The 19,006-nt window shown below is 40.3% G+C and overlaps 1 protein-coding gene across 1 annotated transcript in view; it reads right to left on the bottom strand.

Moving 5' to 3' along the window:
* PLCB1 (phospholipase C, beta 1 (phosphoinositide-specific)) overlaps positions 1 to 18,680 on the bottom strand; it is a 394,102-nt gene extending 375,422 nt beyond the window's left edge. Inside the window, exons 1-2 of the mRNA XM_009886082.1 lie at positions 18,639 to 18,680; positions 17,997 to 18,074 (exon numbers count right to left, since the gene is read on the bottom strand). Of these exons, the coding sequence (XP_009884384.1) occupies positions 17,997 to 18,074; positions 18,639 to 18,680 (120 nt within the window). The remainder of the gene's footprint in view (positions 1 to 17,996; positions 18,075 to 18,638) is intronic.
* Positions 18,681 to 19,006: the final 326 nt, after the last annotated feature.

Below are 19,006 nucleotides of genomic sequence, written 5' to 3'. Positions count from 1 at the left end.
ATCACACCTAGGTTAGGCACCCTTTGTGGATGTGATACTTGTGCATCTAGACACAGTGACAGAACCAAGACTGCCCCAACTTTCAATTTGAGGCAGGGTACCACCATGGTAATTTTGCCACACACACGGTCCTATCAGCATGTTTCATCCTTGCTCCCACATGCCACCTTCTGTGGAGCCATCGTCACCCAGGCTATTCTCTCTCTGCCAGGTCAAGTATCCCAGGTGAGTTTGTAGGGAGTTGTTTGGGCCTCAGTGTCACCTGCACCTTCAAGCAAAGCCTGCTAGACGGAAGTGTTCAGTGGCTTCCCTTAAGTCATGGGAATGAATTTGCACAAATTATAACGGAAGGATTTGCCGTTCATCAACAATACCTCAGTATGCAGCACACGGACAAAGGAAGCTGGACAGCCTGTATAGACATTACCTACAAACCCACCACCATAAAACAAGAACACGCCTAGTATACTAGGACACCAAATTAAGCACCGCAAATTCAGCAAAAGCCATAAGCCCCGGAGTGTGACCCTTCTCCTTATTTTATACAGCAGACCAGACAATGTTCAAAAGCCTGAAGACATGAACTTCTACCCCGATGGTGAAGGGAATACTGCTGAATTATCACTTGCAAGGAAGAAATCTAAGACAACACAAAGAAAGTTCATCTCTAGAAACCAATTTAGGTTCAAAGACCAAGCCTTATAACTGGCTTTCTATTTTGGCAGCATGCATGACATGGACCCTTAAAAAAATAAATAGTGCATGACTTCGAATTTTCTGAGGCACAGAAATTTATACTTCTTGCTTAAAACAAACAAACAAACAACAACAAATGTGTTTTCCTACTTCAGTGAAAGACCTTTCCAATGCCCAGCTGGGCAACTGTAAAACCATACATCTTCATCTTACTCTATAGTTTAAAAACCACACCCTTTAGCTTGACTACTTAGAAAATGGTCTAATTGAAAAAGATTCTGGAGTTGAAACAAAATGCTCTAAGCTATCTCCCCATGGTTTGCAAAAGGAGCTTTTGGTGGGTTTGGTTTTGGGGCGGGGTTTTGTTTGGGGTTTTTTTTGGGGGGGTTGGGTTTTTTTGGTGGGTTGTTTTGGGTTTTTTTGCAATTTAATGCAATATTTACTAGTTATCTGCCTCCTAATCTAAGGCTTCAATTCCAAACGCTGTTTGTCATCAGCATAACATTTTGAAGTGGACGCAAACCAGAAGTCTGCTTGTAGCTCATTACTGCTAGGTAACAACCAATACTCCTCCATTCCCTTCTCACCCCTGCACACCAGTACTTCGATTAAGATCAGCAGTCCAACACTGCACCGCATGTCGCTCCTCAACTTCAACATGATTCTGACTTACTGAGGTGTCTCTCATACACCATTACTAAGTCACTTGCTCTCTAAGTAAGATAGAATAAAAAAGACTAGAGGATGTAGAAGACATTCAAGACAAGGACGGGTCAAAAGAACACTTTACGTAATAGGAAGAGGCTTTTCTACATTCTGCAAGTGTATAAAGTAATGTACGTCAATCACTTCATAATCAGCATACATCAGTTTAACAGAATGCATAGTTAAAAAAGATTTCCAGATCATACAGGATCTTGCAATATATTGTATTTTTTTTATGTTGTTGATTTATGCAATGGTTTATTAATTAGTAGCTGTCTGACTGGAATTGAGTCTCTGGAGCAAACATTACCATTCATATCATCATGATATTAGCCAAAGACATTCTCAAGCCTCTTCTTGGAGATCATTCATTTCACGGGTATATTAACTTGTGAGTTGAGGAGGGGGAAAAAAAAAAAGCACATGCATACAGGTCTATATTTGTGGCACATATAAAACTCCAGAATATCATTTTAGACAATCTCCGGGGAAAAAAAACAAACAGGTACAACTAGACACAGGAGATATGATTTATCTCCAAAGTAAACAGAACATAACTTTATTAATCCACATTAGAATATGTCCTGTGTCTTCAAGGAAATCCAGGTTAGAGTACTGCATCTTCATCTCAACTAATACGTGCAGGGAAAAGTACAGATGTAGATAAAATAACATCATAATATTTGCCTTTAACAAAATCCAAGCAAGTTTGGATTTAAACCAGAATTGTTCATTCTGCCTTATATGACAGTAAGCAGATACTAATGTCTATTCCGACTCCCCATGACTATAACTAAAGTCAAACATGACATTCAAGATTTCCAAAAGCATTCCATTCAGTGCGAGGAAGCTTCCTTACACTGAAAGTAATTAGTTTGATTCTGCAAGTTATCCTGTTTAATTTTATATACACCTACAGAATCAAGTATGAAAAAATAATTTAAAAAATCCCACTATCAAAATGAGGGAGTATATCTTTTTTGCAAATAGTTCTGAGACAAAACCCACTCTCAAGAAGGAAGAGCTGCCCCACACCCCTAACAAACAGGGCTGGTGGGAGCCTGAGCTATAAAAAGTAGTCCCATCTGCTCTGGTGCCCATACAACTCACGTATCACAGTAACCCCTGGGCCTCCTTGATTAAAGGAGAGGTAACTACAATCTCTGTACCACAACCATTGGGGCAACCACAAGTTCCACTCAGAGAGCCCACATCCATTTCTCAGCCACATGCAGCCTGGCCCTTACAATATTGCCCCGAGCTGACAGGTCAGACAGTTTTCCTTCCATAATAAATATCAAAGCCACAGCTGTGGCAAGTTGCATCGTTAGGCTGCAATCAGTTCTCAGCATTAGCAAGATGCATTAGGAGGCTGACTGGCAAGATTCCCTCCAAGAGTTCTTTCCAACCTAGTGCATCTGATGGCAGGGGGCATTGACAGATGATAGAGAGCGATCATCTGTCACTGCCCCTGAGAGTTATACTAGTACACAGAATTATCGCTGTTGCAATTCTTGCAAGCCAGCGGAAGGGAAAAAAAGAAAAATATCAACTGACTAGTAATAAACCCCTTGGCCCCTAACTGGAGTCCTCTCGATGTTCACAGGTAATTGTATTCAGTCCAATCTCCATGCTGCTGAAACACCCAGGTTAAACTGAGTTTTGTCACATCCCAGATGTTGTTGAGCTTCAAAGTCTGGTACCTTCTCCTTGCACACACCCCTCTTACGTAGAAACACATTACTGGTATAGTCAATCAAAGCCCATGCACGTGAACAGTGTTTAGAAAGAGCTCGTTGCCTAGCCAGCAAAAGGAAAACTCTCCAGCTTTACAGGTAAGAAACACAGATGTGAGAGAAAGGGGATTTTATTCAGCAAGCCACAAGGCAATTATTTTTTTGAATGATTCAAAGTTTGTCTTATATTTACCAGACCTGCAATGGGGACAAAAGTAGCTTTTTCAGTTCAAGTCTTCAACTTGAAATACTGCTATTTTGTTTAGCATATGACTCTACAGCTCACAACATACTTGTTCCCATGCTCTCAGGCTAATTCTGTAAATCATTAACAGTATAATTAATGATAATATATAAACATTAAGACCACCCAGCAATCTATATTCCAAACATAAAGCCAAGCCAATTAAACAACATATCTAATGATACTAGGGTATTATACTAAAGGAGCAGATTTTACAATTTCTGAAACAGTCCACTAAGATTATGTGAGAAGTGCTTTTAATTCCTCTAGATCATACTCTTTCAGTCATATCCATATAATTGGCATCTTTTTAGTCTGTGGGGAATTTACTGTCAAATGATAATGCCCTCATGATTCAGAGATTATCCTCATGTTGGTGTCATCATCATGTAGATTAAATTCAAATGTACCAAATTAATACACAGCTGAAACAGCTCGGTTTCACCAAGCTCAGATATAGATGTTGAGGCTCCACGCTTCAAATCACTCTTTTGAATCTGGCAGAGCGAGATTGGGCCAAAAATCTCTCTAGACCCTGAGGGATCTCGTAGTGCTCACTCACTCTCTTACTTCAGAAAAAAGGGAAACTTAAGTAGACTGTTCTCACACTAGGAAAATGTTCACAGAAGAAAGTCTAGTCAGAGTCACCAACTGGATGCTTTATTTCCACCTCTTAGTTTTTCTGTTCACCTCCCAACCCACTTTGGAAGCAGGAGGTGTGACCTACCAGGCACGACCACGCTTTGCACTGTGCAGTCAAAGCTGAATGCTGGACTCGAGTCTGAAAATCCCAGAAGGCAAATGCAACTCCAGGTGCTGGTTTTCTGTGCTTCAGGGGCTATAGTCTGAGGCCACACAAAATTGCAATAGCGATGCGAGCCAAACATCTCTTAAGTCTTATGACATGGGACTGTTTCAGCAAGTTTGGACTTGTATTTCAAGTCTTTGAAATCCATAGATGCCAACAGTGTCTGGAAGTCATCTGCAGAGCACCCTTTTGTGGTACTACTGATACCAAAGAACTATTCCTTAAGGCTCTGAGCTGAGACTGTTGCAGATGGGCACTTTTGACTTAATTCATTAAAATTACCACTTCTGTTTCTCATTGTTCTGACGATATAATACCATAGCAACAAATGAGAAGCTCCAAATTATACGTGTGACTCTGAAAGGAAGTGCATAGTTCCTGTATATACAAACTTTGATCTACTGCAGGATGGTCAACAGCATCTGTTACTCTAATATCCCACATTATTATAGCCATTTAGCTAAACAGATCATAAAAAGATTGTTCCATTAGCCATCAACTTGGCATAAATCCAGGGAAGTTGCTCAGTGGCCATGACTGAGTACCAGCATAAATCCAAAGGATTTGAATGGACGGCTGTAGCTAAGTGCCTGTGTTCTTCAGCGGTAGGAGCCTTATGTTGTTATTTCCAGGCTCACACTTCTAGCTACAATATTATACATGCATGTAAGCACTCTAAAGAAGGTGACACAAAGTGACATGTCATACACAATTACATTTCTGATTGCCAGTCCAATCATATGCAAGCCTCCTTCACGTTTTAAACCTGCTCTGAAGGCAATCTGTGAAGAGCTGTTTTAATATAACATGGATGTATCAGAGCTATACAGTCCATCCAGAAACTGAAATGAAATGGCAAAAGCCATCCTTCTGCACAGACAAAAATTTCTGCGTGAGAAAACAGGACATGGCCAGGAAACTCAGATACAAGCCAGGAGGACCAATAAGAGGAAGGAGGACACACAATTTTAGCCTGAAGCCTGGTAAGTTCTGCATGAAATGCCAAGGAGGACGGGAAAAGGGGAAGGCTTCACTCCACATCATGAAACATCTTCTGTCACCCCTCAACCAAGAGAAAAGGCATTTTCAAGGAATTAACAGATCTTGTTTCCATCAGCTTTGCAACAGGACTTCTGAAGAGGCTAAGATACTTCCCTCCCCCACCTCCTTGTAACTACAAAAGGGTAGATAATTGTCACCTTACACAAAGGCTATGAAGCCAGAACAATTTTTGTCAGTGAAATGTAGGAACACTCTCGAGATGACTGCAAATACATCAGACATATTTCAGTCTACAAGTCCGAAAGGCTGACTTGACCTCCAGCTTTCTTTATCTTACCTATGCCTCCTTCCTGTGTACCCTTCTTGATTTCAGTAAAAATATTAATTAGAAGTTCAACATAGGCATAACAGGGACTTAAATCTGGGTATGCAACACACTGATATGCACAAGAAATGAGTTGTCAGTGACAAGATACATCTGCAGTCAGTACACTGAAAACCTACTTCTGGCAGCAGAAAAGAAGTGCCACTTTTCAAACCGATTTTCCACATTTTAAAATATACAGCTTGCAAGTCTAATGAGAGAAGCTTTTCACCTCAGCCATCTAATATGTATGACATCATTATGCTCAAAGAGTACTACTGCAGCATCTCTGACAGGCTCTTGCCAGCAACTTTTGCTGGCAAAAATGCCTATAGGTTTCTGGTATGCCTGCAAAAGGGTGCAGTGCAAAGCCAGAGGTTTAGCTGAGATAATTTTAGACTATGACACTTACTGATAACATCCTAAGTGAATAAGCCAACTTACTCTGCATACAAGTAGTTTACAACCAACTCAAAGCTGCATACTGCAGAGAGGACGTACTTCCCACCTACAGAAAGTCAGTCCACTGTCTACTGAGTTCCTTTGAATACAATTTTTACAGGGCATTGATACGTGTGTATTATTTAAAACACAATCACTACAGCATTTTACTTTGTTTTCAGGTATCAGTTACTTATTAGCCACCTCACTGAATTATGGACCATCGTGTTATTATAACCAACCACACTGCTTTTGAGGCAATGCTAGTAAAAAGCCATTGTGGATCTGCACCTGAGGACTATTCAACTTCAGCAGAAAAGCCTGGAGCTAGAGAACTGAAAGACAAAGCTCCAGCTATCTTCAAATCCCAAAAGTATACTAACAACCAGATGTTTTCCTGGGGCAGGGGAAGCATATATGATATTTAATGATCCAGTCCAGTTCTCTGCTGTGGTATGTGACTGCTAGGAAAGGGATGACAACTGCAAGACTCATACTGTCCTTGGAAGAGCCCTGCTGCTGCTGAACACGCATGATGCCAGCTTCCCTACAAGCATGTTTGGGAACTTTTAATCACAGCACGGGCTAGTAACAGAGTGAAGACCTGGTTATGGAAGACTGGCTGGCAGAAGTGCCTGACAGATGACTAAGATTCGGCACCGCAATGTGGATGTCATGGCAAGGGGAAAAAAAAACCAAGCTCAAGGAAGTCCTAAGTCTTACCTTCATTTAGAAGGGTGTTCTTCATGAACAACATAGTCTTATGCTTATCTTACTATTTAGCATGCAAATCTGGATTAAAAGCAGAAAAACCACCTCAATTTTATTTATTTCTTTATTTTTAGGGAAATTACAGAATACAGCCAGCTTTTGTAAGATATTGTATTGTTTTTAAAGTTCCCTTAAATACAGAATATTTTTTACTTTTCCTAGTCTCAAAGTTGAAAGTGCCTAAGATAAATTTCTCTAATGGCACTCCCTGCATATTTTGTGGCCATATTCCTAAATTTCATGCATTAGTGTTCTAGTACTATTAGTACTTCATAGTACTTTTTATTAAATTAGGTCTTACATCTAACTGTCCTGAGTAAACCCAGAGCAGCTAGAATAAAAGGCAAAAAAACTTCCTTTAGAATTCCATTATTGTTTTAACAGAGGCTTCAATGAGTATCACTTAGTACTAGACAGCTGTCCCTTGCTAATCAATATTTTTATTATTACTCTTGTTAAACAGCACTTACTGCTATTTATCGGTCAGAGATAATCAGCTCCCTGGCTAGTAAACCACCTGTCCAAATTATCCGTAGTCCTCTTAAGTGAGACATATTGTACAGGTAAATATGTTACAATTTACAGTTTATTCAACATAATGCAATCAGCAAGACAGCATTCGCCTAGATCAGATGCGAGGTAGCCATCAATAAACAGTACTTGAAATAGCTGGCAGCACAGCTGTGTGATATCGGCTAACAACCCATGGACTTCTCCAATTTTGAGGCAGACTGTCATCTGGATGGTGTCTGCACAGGTTGCAGCTGCGGCAGTAGCAAAAGGCTCAGTAACGCTCTGCAGTCACAATGTCACCAGCCTTGAAATCAGGGGTAGCTTCTGGTAATCCCCAGCCCCCATACAGTATGAGAACTCTTTGGGATGTGGCGCAGGGGTAAAATTTCACTTTTTATGTATAACTGCAGCACTGAAATAGCAATGTTATATATACCTCCACGGACAGCACTGTTATTGGGCTAATTGGGCAGCCGAGTGTTTAAAATGCCCTGGAGATCCAGGATTTAAATATGTCCTTCAGCCACTAACGGTTCTCTTGTACAATAGTACACTTAGTTCCTCTCACATGATGCAGACCGCATCTTGGATAAAGGCAAGTGCCAGTCTTAAAAGCAGGCTTGATCTCCACACTAAAAATTCAGATACTGGAAATTAGTTTTCCTGGGATATGAATGAAGACAGAAGCCTAAATCCTGTATGTCACGCTGCCTACTCCTTCGCCCCTGCATGAGTGCAGGAGGAACGACTTGACATCAGTAGAGCTACAATGTCAAAAACCAGGCATCAGAGATGAGAACATACGCCTATTATTGTTTTTCATTAATAAGTGAAGGATGGACAATGACGTCAAGAAGTCATAATACACTGGAAAACTTGCCTACGTGGAAAGATTAATTAGAAGAACTAATAAAGATGAATACTCATTTCCTGTCTAGTGAAAAGCCCTAACTCTGAAAAGGTGGAAAAGGAGGTTTGCCTACTGGCAGCACATGCATGTGCACACCTACACAAAACACAGCCAGGGGAAGGCACAGCTTCTTCAGACAGTTGCCCCTCTTTTGAGGGTTTGACGTCATTAAAGCAGAGAAGATGGGACTGAAAGACGATTCTCTAGGAAAGGATCCTACAGAGTATCTTCTGTCCTTACACACTAACCCCAAATCAAAAAGGAAGGCAGTGTTGCACAATGGAGTACATTGTTATCACTGTACATATGGGCTTTATCATTTCTGCTCTGTGTGCTGCCAACTGCAAGTGTGCAGAGCTGCTGTAAAATACCAAGCCTGTAGGAGCAAGCAAGGAGAGGGAAGCAAGGGCAAGTCCACATTTTTAATGGTAAAAAGCCTTACAGCAAGTAAGGCAAGTATTAGTGCAAAACTGACATTTATTGCAAGTCCCTTGTGTTTCAAGAACTTTTTTTCTATGGAGACAGAATATATGTCATTTACAGATAATTATTTTCAGTGCACTATCTCTTAAAGAGTTTAAAAAAAAAAAAAAACAAACACCCAACAGACAAACAAACCTGAAAGCAGGGAGGGGAAACAGCTAGGATATGAAGCGTTAGAAGTATCTGAACTGGCAGAGCTTCAGCAGAGAAGGCAATCTGACAGGCACGCCAAGAGATCAGTTATCCTCCCAGCAATCAGGAAAGCTGATGTCCTAGAAGCCAATTTTTGAACTGTGCTAATAATAGGTCAGTCAGCAAAGCCGATGCTGCATATTCAACTAAATCTATGTACAAGCTGTGGGCATGAACACAAGAGACACAAGAACACAATTAAGGAGGAGAAAAGAGACTGAAGGCTAGCTTATTACAAACTGTTGTCTCCATTTACTGCAAGCCCTTCTCAGCTAGAAGACATTAACATCTTCTAACACTGAAGCACATATACTGCAGTGGGTTGGAACCACACTGTACCAGGTGCTAATTAGGCAGTAACAGGCTGTCCCTGCTGCAGCCCTACTCAGAGCGCTTCTTGAATAGACAGTCAGGATAGAAGGGGAAAGCGACACAGTGAGCACAGCGAATGGTAGAGCAGCCCATTGCTGAGCTATGGCAAATCATGACAAAGAAGAGGCAAGTACCAAGGTCTCCCAACTCCCAGCTGTTTCCTAGAAGCATACATTGGTATTAGTTAAGGCCAAATATCTACTGCTGCATGAAATATTATGACCTGATGAGATGCAAATTGTAAGAAAATTCTTATTTAAGTCACATAGCATTTGAAAGCGTGACAGACACTCTCTAAAGAAGTCACTTTAGCGTATGCTAGTCGACTTGGCTCCAAGTTTTCTACACAGAAATATTTAAGGTCAAAATTATAACAACAAAACAGTTTCGGGCAGCTGGATCATAAAGGTCTCTTGCACAAAAACTCATTTCCAATTTTTTTGTAACATTTACACCTATCTACAGCCACAGCTTACCAGGTCTCAGCCCATCTAAGCAAAAGACAACCTACAATCTCATCTTTATAGGAAAGTCACAACCCACTTTCAGTTAGACAGCATGGATAATATTCTTGCATATCACAAAATATGTTAGGACTGTTCTCAGTACCTCAGAATTCAACAGTACCTATCTTTGGCTGACTCCAGAGTCATCTTCCCTTTTTGAAGTTCTTTGGCTTCCTCATTGCAGAAACTGGACTTATGTCAAGGATTAAACCCAAAACTCATTTTCTATTCCTGCCTCCCTCACAGCAATAAGTGAGATATTTAGCAGTGGGAAATGCTTATTAGAGATCTTCTGTGTTTGATGTAGTACTATTTCCCTAATGGGCCTTGAACAATTTCCATGTTTTGAAAGCAGACAGATTTCCTTTTAAAAATGAAATCAGCAGTCTGATGGGAAGTTGACCTTCATGAAATATTTCCTCCCATTTTCACTTTCTGTGGCAATCCCCTACCACTTTCCCCATCTTCTTTTAATCTACTCCCATGCTGACTTTTTAAGTGTTTGTGAAAAAACATGAGCTACAACTTTAAGGTGACCATGAACTGTTGCTAGGCTGACTCCCCTACATCGTTAACTGTTGAAGTAGAAATTTTCCTCACTTCAAAATACAATCTCTGTAGTATAAGCCAGCGAGAAGGCAGTGTTCTTCACCGAAAAAGGCACTAGCACACAGTTTCCAGCACGGACCCATCAGTATGGGTGTTAGCTTATGTACTGGTTTCTACTTCTGAACTCCTAGGTACTGCCTTTAGAGATACAGGTGAGGGGTTATTTCTGTATTAAAGAGAAAGCAAACACAGGCAGATGAACTTTGCAGGATTACTGCTTGGGCTGCTATCAGAGGTAGAAGCTCAACCTTTGAATACTTTTTACCCTCAGTTCCTCCAAGCCAGTGTCAGGACCCCCCAAACTGAGATCTCCTGATACAGATTAGTTAGCTTCTCTGCTTTTGAGAAGTTGGCTTTTATGCTGCATATCGCATAACTGCATCTTCACTGGAGGAAGAACTCACCTTTAGGATTTCACTTCTGATTTCTGCACTGCTCAGCCTAATGGTTACAACAGTCCCTTAGCAAGCAGTTGCATCCCTGAAGAGATTCTCTTCCATTTCTCATTAAAAACGTGACAGACAACTTCAGATGTCAAGATTTATGGGTCATTTCCTTATTCAAAAAGTTCCGTTTGCATTCCAGCAACAACATCCCTGGTCTCAAGTTTCTACTGCCACTATGGCAACTCCTAACGTTACACCTCAAATTCATGAATCAAGACGACTGCAAAACCCAGGCAAAGGCCCAGATTATTTGCTGTGCCACCACTATTATTTCACTAGCTGCTTCAGGTTCACTCCCAATTCCCAGCGTCATTGAGAAGCAAAACCTCACATCACAACTCCTTGTCCCTGGGGAGTCCTCATCCAGATTTCCAGTGAAAACTACTGTGTCACCTCTTCCAGCATGTGACTGACTTGTTTTGAAAAACAAATACAACCCAACTCCATCGAATTGTGCCAAGAGACTAGCATCCCCTCCACAGGACTGACTTCCTTAAATTTCCAACTGAAATACAGTGAGTGACCCCAACCTCAAAAATCAGAAGCAGTCCCCCATAGATTCCCACTCAGTTCACACATGCAGTAAATGGAGCAAATCTTGAGCAACGCCATTCATGGAATGAATTTAACTTCCCCTTCAGTAGGAAAGGATTATAATCTGATATCAAAAGGGTCCTCCTGATAAGAAACTTTCCTGGCTTTGGTATTGTTTCCATTCATGCCAGTTTCACACTAGAGAATGTGCCTATGAAGATTAAACATAATGTTTTTACAGAAGTCCATCAAGAAGCACCACAAGTACTAGAGCAACAAGAACACAGGTCATCTAATACAGAATTTGTTACTAATAAACAAAAAAAACACCCACTACATAAAGACCTAAATATACAAGCCTTGTTCAGTGCCTGGCAGAACACCAGTGTGCTACATGGGTCTAAGTCATTCTGACTGTTTTGCAGCTAAAGCAAAGGCAAATCCATTCGTATGACAAACCGTGGGATAGAGACCCATGTATCCAATATTCGTTATCAAATAAAATTGACAATAAGGGATGTTTACTGCTGAAATGCTACAGATCCTAAAAGAATAAGGAAGAAGAGTGAAGTTTTAATTGTAAATGTTAAAATCATCCCTTATGTGGAGAGACATGCACTATCTTTTCTTATTCAATTAATATTTACAATCTCAGTTCTGCAGGGTCTAGTTAGTTAGCTTTTTTTTTTCCCCCTTTTACATGCCAGAAAGAGAAGTGTGAATCCATGTTTAATGATGCACTTCTTGGATATTTTCAGCAGTGAGATGCATCATTGAGTAACCCTGCTCTTGAATAAATTAAGACAAACAATTGGGGTTTGGTGCAGGTATTTTTAAGCCTAGTACTATTAAATATTACATTCTTCTCATTAAATTATTAGGCATATTTTAAATATTGATATATTAAGCACACAATAAAGGCTGAAGTTATCAAATGTACTGTAAAACCTATACAGATGTAATGAAAAGATCTTTGACCCATAGGGCAGTCCAAATATTGACCCAATTGTTTTAAAGCCCAAATTCAAAACAGACAAATGAACTCTCTTAAATAACTCAGCCAAAATCCCTAGCAGCTGGGAAAATGCCACATCATCTTTCATTTGGATGAGGGCAATGGGATTACCACAGAATTTACAAACATGCTGAAGGCCAAGCCTAATCCTATAGAATCCCATCTGCAGCCCTCAAGCTCCACATCACATGTTCACTCTGTGGTCCATGTTGGGTTTTCAGACCCAAAGAAACTCATGATCGCTTCAGGACGCAAGAGGGAAAAGAACCTTCCAGGTCAGAAAAATCCTCTCTTCTTTTATCGTAAGGAACTGCTTCATGCAGTCTTATGAAGTGAGAAAGCTCCAGCTTAAGGTACAGCATTATTGCTACAGGCTCTTGTAGCAAGCTCATATTCTGTGGCTGAGCTACAGCATATTAGTACAAGTTCTGTCAGCGATGTTCACACATAAAAAAGCAGGCCTATTCCTGTAAGAGGAAAAACCATCCCAGCTGCTTCCCTTGAAAACTGCAAAACTGTTGTTACTAAAAAGCTGTACAGATTAGGTCTCTCTGCCTTTAGATATCCTCAGCCTGTCAGTCAGAGCAAGTCAGAGCTGGAGGAAATAGCTGTCTGTAGGTACTTTTGTACCACTGTGGTCTCATCAACCCACCTTCTCTCAAATACATTTAAAAGCTTGAGGTATGAATCATGCAAGCTACCCTCTGAAGCAGGGACTCCTTGCTAAACCATTCGGTCGGGCTGTGCTACTGCTCTGTTGGATGCCAACAGAGCATGCCATACTGCTCTGTTGGCATCCAACAGAGCAGGGAAGCTTCAACTGGACATCCCCTCCTACAGGGTATCACCTCAGCACTTGCAGTAGCTTCCCAATGCAAGCTTCCTTTGGACAAATGGGATCATCACCTGTTTACAATAGCGTTTCTGCAGAAGGCATTAGAAATCACTGTTGACACCCCAGGACTGGACACTTATGTTTAGTTCATGACACAGGCTGTTAGCTGATCTCTTTTCATGGTGCCGTGGATGAGACTGGGTCTGCATTCTCTATGTTTTCGGCATGCTGCTATGCCAGTGTGGTAACCCAGCTTTAAAAATAGAGGAATAAATCAGTATGTGCTAACGAGATGAAGACAACAGCATATTATACCATCCTCTGATTTTTAAAAACCTAAATGGCTTCACCATAAAAGCAATTAGGTGCTTTCCTCCTTCTACTCCTTTTCTTCAGCAATGTCAGAACTGCACTGAGTCAATGGCTAAGTGTCTTCTCCTAGCATCCATTTGATTGTGTAACATAAATTCCAGATAAAGGATGCAAGAATAATAATGCACAAACTGTCTGGCAATACATATTTCTTCTCCTACTCTGCCTATGCATCCGTTGATATATTTACTCACAGACAGAAATCACAGTCTTTCTCTGGCTTTGCTAGCTAGGCTAAACACACCAAATGCCTTCAGCCTCTTCTTATCTCCTGAGAAATACTTTTTATTATCAGCTCTTTTTTATTCTAGTAGACCTTCTCTTCACCTGGTTGAGTTTTGATTTATCTTTCTTCAATGCTCATGACCAGAATAAGAAAAAGTGAAAGAAATGGCATTCCTTTTTTTTTTTTTAAAAAAAAAAAAAGAGCAGTGAAGAATTGAGATATGTTTTAGTCAGGTCATAAAAAATACAGCAATGCAATGAATATTGTCTGGTTTTGCTACGGTTAAGAAACATTACAGAAACAATAAGATATGTAACAGACGCTAGCTTGTCACATTAATTATTTTTTCTTTTTTAAAAACCCATGTTGAGAATCATTCAAGTAATAATATGAAATCAGCCAGCACTCTGCATACAAATGAAGCAAATATTCTAGAACCTTCAGCAACAGAAGAATTTCATACTAAAAAATATCGTTAAAATCAGAAAGCTGTCCTGCCATCTGTTTAAAACAAAAAGTTTTAAATTTCCTTGTTGTTATCACAAAATAGCAAAATGCTATGTATGACTATTTTGGAGGATTATCTTTACTGATGACAGCAAAACATACTTAAATATGCAAATATATAGTAAGCATGTCAAACTGCAGGATACCACATTATTATCACCAAATTGTAAGATTAGAGCTTAAATTAACTTGCTTAACAGACCTTCATTGCAACTATAACCATACTAGGATGGGCAGCAAAGGTGAACCTAGCACATAAAAACCAAAGAGAAACAGCACGTGGTCAGAAGAACCTGGATGCATTTTCATCATAGGCTACTGTTTAATCTGCTGATTAAGTCATTCAACAGAGAAGTCTGATCAACCGCTTTTTAATGTGGCTCTTGCTAATGCCCAAAAGCAATCATGCTGGACCTGGGTACCTAGCAGGACACATCAAAGCCAGTCCAAACATAATTAAATGGTAAAATCACACAGAGGTATGAAGAAACAGCAAGGCACATGGATACTTATTTTGCACTGAAGGAGTCTTGAGCAATTAGTTTACTGTTTGTCTTGCCTGTAAGTTGTCAGATGGCCACTCTACTGCAAAGCAGGCTTCTGGGGGCTCTTTGTCTCTTCAGCTTGCCTCCTTTCCAAGTTCTGTTCAGCTCTTAGAAATAAATGCCGAGAGGATGGCTCCGCTAAGCCTGGCTGCCACTGATATATCTCAGCAATGGCCATCCTAACAGTCTTCCTCATGTGGCGCAATATAAGTGGCATGAATCTGAAACTACAGATGCAGCATGATTTATTAGGAGCATATGGCTCCTGCAAGCATGACATTTGCTACTAACTTATCAGAAAGCTACAGGGGACAGCAAGCGAAGAGGCCAGCCATGTATAAAACTTCTTGGTAAGAATGACTTTGGCAGCCTTTTTGACCGATCATCTGTTCGGCTCCAGCATTATCCAGACTCACCGATTCGGCTGCAAACCCTGAGAGGATTGCTGGTTCATGGAGAACTACAAGATGGGGTCAGTGACACTGATGGAGGGCTGCACTGAACATGCATCTTTACCAGGAACTTCAAGCTGACTGCACACAGAGCAATCTAAAGGACTGTCCAGATACACTGCTAGACACCAGATACTACATATTGTTTTCCTTTCTCTGCAACGGAGAAGAAACAGAAAAGGAAGAGAACAAGAAAACAATGCACAAAGCAGCTCAGCCAGCCAGAGAAAGCTGCAGAGCTACAACCACCAGTTATCTAAGCTACATAAAAATTTAACACATGGGGAGTGTTCTTTTGGTTTTTTGCCTCCCAGTGATTCACGTAATTTTTATATAACTTTACTAATAAAGCAACAGCAACCAAAGGAGCCAGATTCCTAATTTAAAAGAGATACCATTATCCAGGCAGTAATTTACTGCTTTGCACAGTGTCTGGCAAACAGGACAGTCAAATGGCTAGAAAGATGGTTGCAACTCGTGCCTTGTCTCCATACCCGTTTGTAGTCAGCTCCCAGGAAAACACACCTGACCAAGCATGCTGGCATGCAGGACTCTCTCAGTTCATCACTTTATTTAGCAAGGCCTATCCCTCCATGCTCAGAAAATAAAAGGTCCTAGTTATGACAAAAGCAATTACTTAAAAAAAAATAATGGCTAGGGGAAAAAAAGAGAAAGCAATCACATACAGGACGTGTAGCGTCCTGATATTATTTCTTCATGTAGTTCCACTATCATCACAGGACCACTTTACACAAAGAGAAGGAAATGAAGAGAATTTCCTATATAACCTCCTTTTTTAATATACCTGTAATTTCACAATAAACATGAACCCAGCCATTCTCTGCAAAGGCAGAAAGTGGCATTTCCTTCCTGGTCTTTGCATTATCAGCATCCCAATAGAAATATATTTGCTTTCCCTAAATAGATGCTGCTAGGATGGTGTTTAGAAACAAGCTTCACCTAGTTGTCATGAATTATTAACCAGAAAAGAAAAAAAACTCTTGTTGCCCTTTACAGAGGCTTGATTTGCAAGTTTAAAAATCAAACTGACACTTGCGTCTCTTGTACAAATACCCAACCTTTTAAAAAATGCTCTGAGCATTATTCATGAAAAAAATGTATTTATACGAGAACAATTCTATAAATAGCTATTCTTTATAGAACTGCTTCAAGACATTGTTTTTACAGACAACAGTAGGAAACTGAAGGAGGTCTTAGTGCCAAACATATTAAAAAGTGAAATAAATTCTCCAATCAACTCTGGGTTTCCATTTATTATTACAAAGTTTGCCGTTATTTTTCGGCTTATACAATTAGTTTATGCAAGGAAGGAACAAATCAGAGGACTGCACTGTGTTCTGTCATAGCTACTGGGTTGGTGTAAATCAGTCGTAGCCTTCAGGTTCTGAGGGAATTCACTTTGCTTCTTCGGACACTAATTTAACAATTCTGGACTGCCAACAGATGAACCCACTATTAGCCACCACTTTGTACAAGCACAAGAAAAGTAAGACAAGATTTTTATTATAACCCCATGATATGACTTCCAAATACACTGACTCAAAACTGTGTTCTATCTCCTCTAAAAAGCAAACACAGGAAGATAAATGTGTTCTAATGTTAACAGCAAATTGACTGTACAGTCTGCACCTTTAATGGTTGCTACCTTCTCAAGCAATTTTTGCACTGGTATCTAAACATAAAATCAACAGGAACTCCTGAAAAATAGCTACTCAACTGGTTAACCAGGTTCCCATAGCCAGAATACTACAAGTATGTATTTAGTCATTTTGGCATATTCTCCAACACAAGGCCAAAGCTCAAGCACTACCAAGTTCTAACACTCTTTTCAACAGGGAACCAGTACAAGCACTTACTTCATAAGTACTTGAAAAATCATCTGTATAAAAAAAGGAGGGACACATTCAGCTCCTAGTTTTGATACACTATTTTGCTATAATAACTGCAACAATAATTTGCTACTACATGTCTGATAAGCTGTATGTAACAAGCTGCATCCAATTACTCAGGGTACTGATACTCTTTTGCCCTGATGCAGCTCCAGAGTCTCCAACAGCTAGAAACATGACAGTTTTGATTTCATGGGGTGTCACGGATGTGAAAGTGGAATAACACAGCGATGAATCAGGCCATAAGCTTTCCCAACAGCTCCCCAGCCATAAGAGTGATCTAAGCATACCGGAATGTTTTTTAAAGAAAGTAAGTGTCCAGCGAGGATTAGTAAGAACTTAGTGACGTGGCCCACCAGGCATGGCCGGGGAGCGTGCGGCAGTTCAGGAGGAAGAATTCAAAGGGAGCTCTGGCCTTTGGGAATTCTGGGTCTGCCATGCACCACAGCCAAAATCCTCAGCGTACGGAAAGCAAGACAGAGAAACCACAAATCAACTATGAACAGCAACAGCATCCCATATTGATCCTTGCCTGTAAACCAGAACAATTATACACCTCGCTGGCCATCAGATCATTAAGATTGCTGGAAATTACCAAGTCTTCCATTCATCTCTCCAAGTTTTGTGCACAAAGGATGAGCCACAGACCTGTTGTATTTTCTCCCCAGAAGAGCAGAGGAACATATGCTGATGTAATGCTTGTCTGCCGTGCCAGGACTGGCATGCAATGCCTCCTGACTCCTGCCCATCAAACCACAGTAAACAGAAAGAACAGCTCTGGAGCAGGAACCTTTTCTCTTACCTTATTTTGATCTGTCCAGTAAAAGAAAAATCCCTGCGGATCTGTTCTGAGAATGATTGGAGTCACAACAGTGGAGTCCTAGAAGAAAAAAAAGGACAAACAAAAAATCCGTGTCAGCATACAGAACACATAATTACGCACTAGCTGCTTTGCCACCCATATTAATGAATTACAACATCCAGAAATTACCCTGAAGGTATCACTAGCAAGATGTCACTAAAAGAATTTAGTACCACCTGCCTAATCTCTGTTTTTCTGACATAACGTATTTCCATTACTGAGAAGACAGCACTAAATAACTCCAGACTTGTCAACACATGGAGTTACTCCAGAAAAGCTGGACATAGGTGAAGTTAAACAGACATAACACACTAACTCTCAAACTAGAGCCCACATAGTAAAGTATTATAGTTCTCACAAGTCCACTGCTCACCGTGATGCAAATTAACCTTCATGTACAGGCAAGAGCTGATTGCCTATAAGCTTTACTTTAACATACAAAGACTGAATTTTCCTAGAAAACCTGGAATAGCATCCACGACATTAAGACTTTTGTCAATTACTTTCCATTAGTGTTTTTCTATTTTTTCTACAATCCAACTATGAAGATTTTAGTAACGGGAGTATATACACTCCACCCACCTCCAAATCAGTTGAAAATTTGTCTACTCTGGTAACGTCCATAGCTCAGGTCATTTAAAACCAAGCACATTTACAAGTACAGCAGCCTGGTTTCCTACATATTCATGTATTCTAACTGACAGCAGGTACCTGACTCGGGAGATACAAGCTCTAACCGAAGCCTCTCCTGCAGGTGGGAGTTCATTACATCTCTCGCCCATTGGGATTCCCTGGTGCTTAACAATAACTGACATCAGTGCAGCCTGGTCCTAATAGGATTCCTCCTCTCCTCTATTATTTTTCATGACATCTGTAAAAATGCTGTTGTTTTGAGACCTCTATCTGTTTGTCAAACTCAATTTAGAAGTTATGGAGAGAACACAGAAAGG

The sequence above is a fragment of the Charadrius vociferus genome, unplaced genomic scaffold (assembly GCF_000708025.1).
Source record: "Charadrius vociferus isolate BGI_N301 unplaced genomic scaffold, ASM70802v2 scaffold455, whole genome shotgun sequence".
Taxonomy (NCBI): domain Eukaryota; kingdom Metazoa; phylum Chordata; class Aves; order Charadriiformes; family Charadriidae; genus Charadrius; species Charadrius vociferus.
Note: the sequence above shows the minus strand (reverse complement) of the source record. Positions and strands in the feature narration are given on the sequence as shown.